Source organism: Octopus bimaculoides, chromosome 18, assembly GCF_001194135.2.
Source record: "Octopus bimaculoides isolate UCB-OBI-ISO-001 chromosome 18, ASM119413v2, whole genome shotgun sequence".
Taxonomy (NCBI): Eukaryota; Metazoa; Mollusca; class Cephalopoda; order Octopoda; family Octopodidae; genus Octopus; species Octopus bimaculoides.
In genome coordinates this window covers 50,685,280-50,693,742 of record NC_068998.1, presented here as the reverse complement: position 1 = coordinate 50,693,742, position 8,463 = coordinate 50,685,280, and the positions used below count along the sequence as shown (strand labels likewise).

Below are 8,463 nucleotides of genomic sequence, written 5' to 3'. Positions count from 1 at the left end.
TGTGTGTGTGTGTGTGTGTGTGTGTGTGTGTGTGTGTATGCACGTGTATATATACACTCATATATATTGTACGCACACACACATTAATACAAGTGAGCTGTATGTTGTATGTACGTACATCTGGCGTGCGTGCGCGTGTGAGAAAGTCATTACATGTTTATATATGTGTGTGTTTATGCGGGAGTGTGTGCGTATATGCAGGTGTATATCTGTGTCTATATGTGTATGAACCGATCAAATCATATCTCTTCACCTAATAAATACATCGAAGACATTCAGAACAACGCTCCCACCAGGTTACTGTCATTTCTACTGCTGTGAACATTCTTTATCGCCGTTATTGCCTGAATAAATATAAAGGCAGCCATCTTTAACACTTGCTTGTTTCCCAGCACTGCTAGCAGTTTTTTTTGTTTTTTCTCTCTGCAAGTCCAGTGTTCATAGAAACTAACAATCTTAGCAGAATTAACAATGGGATTCACACACACACACACACACACACACACACACACATACGTACTCGCGCGCAAACACAATCACACACAAAGAAGCGCACACGTATATATATGTATACATACACACACATACGCACCCTCAAACACACACACACACAGAGAAACGACATGTACATATACACACGCGCGCACACACACGTACGCATATATATAAATGCACGTATGAATTAATATAAATATATATATGTATATGAATATTTATATATATACTTACATCTATTTATATATAGAAATATTTATATATACCCAAGCATAGATATGCACAACTGTATTTACTCACTTATATGTAAATAAGCGTATATATATGTGTATATGTAAATATGTATGCTCGTAATTACGTATGTATGTTTGTAGATGAATCTATCTATCTATCTATCTATCTATCTATCTATCTATCTATCTATCTATAGATAGATAGATAGATAGATGATAGATAAATAGATGATATATATATGAAGTAATTATCGCTGCTATGTGATATGAGGTTTCCTACCAGGATTATGTAAGCTACGGTAAAAAAGGAAGAAAGGAAGAGAAGAACAATAAAGAATAATATAAAAGGAAAGAAGAAAAAGAAGGGAAATCTCTAAGTGATACAACAGAAATTTGAGTTCTTACGAAACTTATCTGCTGCGCCTCAACATCATTGCAAATATATAAGCATTTTCATTGAAATTAATCTGGCTTCATCGTTAATGGCTTTCGTCGCTGTTTCCTTACGATTAACGGCCTTGTGTTATCTGTTAACCAATGGTATTTTCTATTACTCGAAACGTCAGACTATTTGTAATGCAATATTCACCGGACAGTATTTATTTACCATTGATGTAACAGTCCACCGTGGTCGACACCACTAATTAGGTGTTCTGGGCTTGGCCGGTTAAGTTTCGTGGGTGGTGTGTTTGGGCTTGAGTTGACCCGAGTGACGATGGTGTGGTGGTGGTGATGACGGTGGTGGTGGTGGTGGTGGCGTATGGGCTTGAGTTGACTCGAATGATGATGGGTGTGGTAGTGGTAGTGGCGGTGGTTGTGGTGGTGGGCCGGATTGGTCGCTAATCAACATAATCATCGAGAATGAGAAACAGCAAAAACAACCGCAGCAGCAGCAACAACGCTATTTCCGTCATCACCAGTTCCATCACCTTCGTCATCGTCGCCATCATTGTCGCTGTCTTCGTTGCCGTCATCTTGCCCTCCTCTTCCTTTCCTCTTCTTCTTCTCCTCCTCATCCCCCTGTCTTTCTTGTCTCCTCCTCATCATCATCATGAACTTCCTTCTCATCGTCGTCGTCGTCATCATCATGGCTATTTTCAACATGGCGTGGCTGTGTGTTAAGATGTTTGTTTCCCAACCATCCGGTTCCAACCAACAGCACCACCACCACCACCACCAAAACCACCACCAAAACCACCACTTTGAACAAGTTTTTTTTTTAATCTTATATAGGTTAGGACTGACTAGAATCCTATTGAATGAAATTTGGTAGACGGAAACTGTAACAAAGCTGGTCAGCGATAGTTTCTGATGGAAACACAGAGTTCATCTACCGCCCGGATTCACACCACCACCTAATTCTAGGTATCATTGGTGGAGTTCCCTTTGTTGCAGACATTTGTGTTAGATTGCTAACCGGAGAAAAACAGCCCCCCACTGAGGCCCCGTTTGACACCCTCACATGGTTCTGGATGCCTTTGATAGTATCCCCTTTATTGTAAACATTCGGGTCAGGTCTTCAGTCATAGGAACATCCTTTCTCTTTATTTCAGGGCTGGTTTGATACAATCCCTTGGTTCTGGGACCTTTGGTGGAGTCTTCTGTATTGGAAACCCACGCATAAAGGCTTTTGTTTAAAGAAAATACAATTTTTTTTATTTGAAGTCCTGATATAAAGGGTTATACTGGTTACCTTTCTGCTTTTGACTAAACGATAAAAAATAAAACCAGAAAATTGATTTTAAAAATGCGCTTCATTTAATACGACCTCCTGTCTGACATACTGTTTTATTTTTTATGTTTTTCAGTTGATGCAATCCTAAATGAGGCCCATTCGAACAACCCTGTTACTATTAGCACTATGTGTGTACGGAGCACTGAGCGTGAGTCGGCAAAAAAGAAGCATTTTAGATACGGCCGAAAATCCGAGCGACCTGCATGAAGCTTTGCGTGTGCTTGAACGTGAAAGGCGGCGTTTTCAATTGCATGCAGCCGACGAGGTACTCCCTCAGGAAGGCATACAATTTCAAGATCAACCTATCATAGTTGATAATCAAGGTGATAGCAATGACGACGTTGATGAAGAGGATGAAGATGAGGAAGAGGATAGTGAAGATGCAGGAAGTTTGAATGATGCAAATTCTGATAACTTGCTCTACTACGGACCGGAACAAGCTCGTGATGTACAAAGTTTGATGAGAGAGATTGAAGAAGACCCTTTAGAACGAACAGGCGATCGTGACAGACGTTTGAATTCATTCGGGCTCTCAGATGCAAAAGACGATCTAGCTTTAAATAATAGGCCTTCCCTTGATTCAGATTATAAAAGGCTTTATAAAAAATATGCCAAGAAAATGGCTAAGCGAAATTACTTGGCGCCAGAAGACACCGCCGCTGTGCAATCTGCATTTAACAACTTAACGCCAGAAGAAATTAAAAAAATAATTTTACTCGCCGGCAATTTGCAAAACGAAGAAGTCGAAACGAATTTAAACATGGATGACTTAACATCTGATAAAAAACGGGACCGAAAGCGAGGAAACTTTGAAGATGCAGACGTCACAAACACGTTGAGTCATGCAGAACTGCAGGATTTGATACAAAACAACGCCATGTCAGACGATATTGATGATTCAACAACAGAAGATGGTTATCGAAGCAGGCAATTTAAGAGAGAAATGGAAAACGAACCAGGAGATAATCTTATTGTTGATGACCAGTCTAATAGCGATTTGATGGAGATGAGCATTAGTGATCTGGCTAAATTAGACAAACTACAACGTCTGCAAAAACAATTCATGAAAGATATTGAGAATGCTGAGGATACAAGCTTGAATGAACAGGATGAAAATAAAGATGAGAGCTATTTGGAAAAAGACGATGCTGGAAACGGATGGGCGCCACAGCAGAGCAGCATGACAGAAGATTTAGTTCCTGTTTCTGATTCACTGCAAGGAGATGATGAGGTTGCGGAAGAATCATCAGATTTTAATGCTGAAAATCAAGAAATAGGAACACCAGATATAGGTTTGTAAACTCATTTCTTCTTCTTCTTCTTCTTCTTCTTCTTCTTCTTCTTCTTCTTCTTCTTCTTCTTCTTCTTCTTCTTCTTCTTCTTCTTCTAATTATAATAATTATTATTATTAGTATTGCCTCCGCCTTAGCGAAGGCAGAAGTATTGTTTTCAGTTGCGTTTGTTTGTTTGTCCGCGGACACGATATCTCAAGAACCGAGGGATGGATTCAGATGAAACTTTCAAGGATAGTTGGCCTCGTGACTGGCAGACACTGATTATATTTTGGGATTGATCCGGTACCGGACAAGGATTCTGGATTATTTGTTATATTTACTTTACTTTACATGAAGTATTACGATCTTACGTTCACTTTCAAGTCTTTTCCTGATTATTTCCCTTGAAAGCAAGCTCATGGTTTCCACGTAAGCTATGGCGGCGTTTCTGTTTTCAAAGTTTTATTTTCGTTTCTCTGTTATTAATTTTACTCGCGGTCTTATCTTAGTAGAAACTGATGGATAAAGAAATCAAACTACATAAACCAATTTTTAGCATTATTCGTGATTTCATTTTGCTTTTGTGTTTTAATTCTATTTTAGCTAGAAGTTTTAGTGGTATTTGACTGCTATATCAAGCGTATTCAGTGATCCCGTGAATGCCTCCTCGTTGGCTCATACGATATTGATTGCCCTCTTCGTTAGCTGAAATGTTTTCAGTTTATTTGCAAACAACTTGCAGAAACAAGCGTTACCAGTCGAAAGTGCTGCATACTGGACAATGCAGGCTTATGGGACCATCGAGAGAGAAGTGCCTTGCCCTCGATGTCACTGTTGTGCACCGGTACCACTTGGTTACCATGTTTAGCAGTCCAAATGGTTACCATGTTTTACTCAATATTATTCTAGCCATTGCTCATCACCTCTTTTCAACGAAATCCAGTGACTTACCTTCTCCACTATAGCCTGGATATCGATCATGATAGCATGTCTTGAGTTAGGCCTAACGACAACAGCCATCACCTCATACCACTTTCATATGTTTATTATTAGTTCTGATGGAATAACATCTTCATCAATTGTGTCCCACTTATGATCATCCTGTATTTGTCCAACACTGACTTTCTTAGATTACATTTATCCAATGTGTTTTTCCATTTGAAGATAAGACATGAAGGTGTAATTTAATCTGAGCGTGATTTGACGGCTGTAGCTTATCGGTTGAGTCACCACGATAAAGTCACTCATTGGCTTAAGATTTTCTCAATATTTTTATTGATTGACTTTTTTTTATGGGTGAGAAATTTCCATTTAATAAAATTGAACTACAATCATTGATCGATATTATGCATTGAAAATCGCATTAAAAAATTAAATTGAACTTTGAATGGTATCATTGATTTTTTTCTTCAAGGTTACGATTTCCTTTAAACATATTCCAAGATTTTGGTTATTAAAAGAAATATGCCAGTTTAAACAATTTGAAATTCTCACGCCCCATATCACAAATTGGAAAAACAGAGAAAATGTCTTGCAAGTTTATTTATTTTTTTCTTTTTAGAGCGAATGAGGGAACCGCTATCTAGTCGCTCGATTTGCTAGAAATAGCAGTGAAATATTTCTCTGATTACACACTTTGCCGTTCCCCCTATGTTAAATGACTGTAGAAGTGAGCATATGGCGTAGTGGTTAAGAGCTTGGGCTACTAACCCTAAGATCCCGAGTTCGATTCCAGGCAGTGACCTGAATAATAATAATAATAATAATAATAATAATAATAATAATAATAATAATAATAATAATAATAATAATAATGATGATGATAATAATAATAATAATAATAATAATAATAACATCGAAAAATACCTTAGGAATGAGAACCCAGGTTTGAAATTCCCCCAAGATACCTGATAAAGGCTGGAGCGTATATCAGCCGAAACGTTGTGTTAACAACAAACAAGGTGAGGACAAATATCCGTCAAATGTAAATAATGTAAATAATGTACATAATTCCTCATCTCTTAAATATAGAACTGTATCATGAGAAATATATAGAGCATTGGTTCATAAGTATGTTGGGAGAATGTACATAGAGCGTCATCTCACCGGTATCACAACGTCTTGTGTTGTTATCTCGACAAAGATTTTGGAGATTGTGCGTATAATATATGTTGTCTCGCTTAAATTTTATAATTCAAAGCAAAATCATGATCTTCTTATACATGCAGAACTCGAAAGCACCTGCTTGATGTTTTTCTTGTGTTCTTTAATCTCCACTAGACTGCGTTATCCTCCGGTTAAAACGATTTATTTTGGGTATTTCATATGTGAGTGATTATCCTTCTTTATCCTTGTACAGTGGAATAAATCATCTGACGTGTTTCTCTTTCTTTTTTTTCTGAGGCAGCAAAGTGTAAGTGTAATTTGAAGGATCTTTAGTCGCTATTTTTAGCATGTCGAATGACAGTGAAAATGGAGTTATCTCGTCGGCTACATTCATTTTTGTCTTACGTCACTGATATAGCATTTGCAATAAATGGTTTCAGTTTTCAATTTTTCTTAATTTTGCTATGTTCGTATTAGTTTCTTTCAAAAGCTTTCAATTGAATTTTCCATTTTTCTTTTTTTTTCGAAAACAGCCAAAATCATCGCTAAACTATGGATCAAGCACAAACTAGAAGGAATGGAAATAGATTATTTGACTGACGCACTCAAAGCTGCAACAGCTTCTCAAACAACGCAGAACACAGATGAATCGATTCCAAGAGAAATTACTGACCTTCAGAAGGCCATTAAAGTAGAAAAACTTATGGAAGAACTAGGAAACAAGGAAATAGATTCAGACACAGAAGATGCCTTGGACAAACTGGCATTGGAATATCTCCGAAGATTTGATCGTCGTTCAAATGATATCAAAAGTTCAGTAAACAAGAGATCTCGGCCGATTATCAAAATGACGGCAAACGATTTAGAAAACAATAAAGAAAGCGACTACATTGACAACCAACAAAACTACCAAAACAATCTAATGAACGAACCCCTTAGGAAAAACATTCAGTTACCTTTACTGTATGACATACCAGACAACAGACTTCAAATGTTACAAGACAACAGAGCAAACATTCCATCCACGGGTAAGATAAGCCCACAACTTTTAATTAAGGAAGACAATTTTTTGTTATTGTTGCTTATTGTTTTTGTTGTTGTTGTTGTTGTTGTTGTTTAGTCCTCGGATATTCTCGATTGAATGGACCTATATATTCTATATATTCTTTTATATATTCAATATATTCTAGGTTTAGCAATCCGGTGCTCTATCATTTTACTGAGGCAGAAAACAAGAATAATGTTTAGAACATCAGACGAAACGCCTTGTGACATTTATTCCGCCTTTTATTTTTCTGAGTTCGTTTCCCACCAAGGCCTATAAATAAAGCAACAATCGAGGCCGTGGACAGGCAGACTCAGTAAAGCATTAGACAAAATGTCTTATGGTATTTGTTTCAGTTTTTGCGTTCCGTGTTCAAATATCATCATGGCCTAAATGGTTGAAGAGGAGGTAGACTTTTAATATCATACCCCGTTTAATACCAACACCTAGGCCTCGTGTACTTTTAACAGAGTTCACTCTGTTGCAAGCATTCGGCCGAGGTTTCTGCTTGAACAATACATTCTACCCTATCTACCTCCCACTCGACCCGAAATACGTGAAGGCGTAGCAATAAATACAAAAAGAAACGCCCTATTTTGCGGCATACATGTCGACGTGGTATATAGTGTAAATATTGTGAACATATATGGACAGATTAGAAACACACTGTTCGATGTATGTGGTGTGTTTCTATTTTCATAAAGACAACAGAAGTAATTTGAGGAAGACCAGACGTATATTTCTAACTTGCAGAATGAAAGACTATCATGGATTCGAACTCACTGTTCGAGCCACTGGAAGGCGCTTTACGCGTTCGTTTTTGACGGCGAGAGTTAACAAGATCGCATCAATAATTAAATTAATGACCGTCGTTTAAAGCGAATCGCTGTTTTAACTGAATATTTGCCAATTGATAAAATCATACTAAGATTCAACGCATAAGTCTCTCAGTATCTACGCAGCAAAGAGGTCGGTATAGAAACATCTCTTGTTTAAAATGTCGCGAAGTGAATCTCTCTTCTTCGACAACACGCTGTTTTCTGTCGCTTAAAAATATTCGCAGGAAACTATGTGTCAACTTGAAAGAAGAAACGTGAAAAATTAAAGTGTCTTTTCTCAAACATAGAGTAAAGAACACGGAAGAAATATGGAATACGTGAAGCCTAATGTATACGTACACAGACACACACAGACGCACGCAAAAACACACACACACACGCAGAGACATACATACATGCGTAAAGATGCGCGCGTGAGTGCACTCTGATGTAAAGATACATGTATAAAATAAAAGAATTCCTAGTCACAACCACCGGTTGCGCATGCGTAGAAGTCATATTTATTGTCAAGGTTTTATGTCTGACGTCACTATACATTTCACTAGAAGTGAAAATAATGGTTTTGTTATATTTTTCTGTTTCTTGTATTATGTTTAAACAAACAAACAAACAAAGGATAATAATAATAATAATAATAATAATAATAATAATAATAATAATTGATCGAATAAATACACAAAAAGAAATAAAGAGGAAATCAGGAAAAAAAAATTACAGAAATCAATAAATTCTGTTT

At 37.1% G+C, this 8,463-nt stretch overlaps 1 protein-coding gene across 5 annotated transcripts in view; it reads left to right on the top strand.

Annotated features, from left to right (window-relative positions):
• LOC106875521 (ABC transporter F family member 4) overlaps positions 1-8,463 on the top strand; it is a 114,636-nt gene that overhangs the window by 66,440 nt on the left and 39,733 nt on the right. For 4 of the 5 annotated variants that reach the window (XM_014923710.2, XM_052974548.1, XM_014923708.2 and 1 more), the window contains exons 2-3: positions 2,537-3,755; positions 6,377-6,871. In XM_014923710.2, the coding sequence (XP_014779196.1) occupies positions 2,552-3,755; positions 6,377-6,871 (1,699 nt within the window). In that variant the 5' untranslated portion in view covers positions 2,537-2,551. The remainder of the gene's footprint in view (positions 1-2,536; positions 3,756-6,376; positions 6,872-8,463) is intronic. The other variant, XM_014923711.2, reaches the window with a different exon arrangement.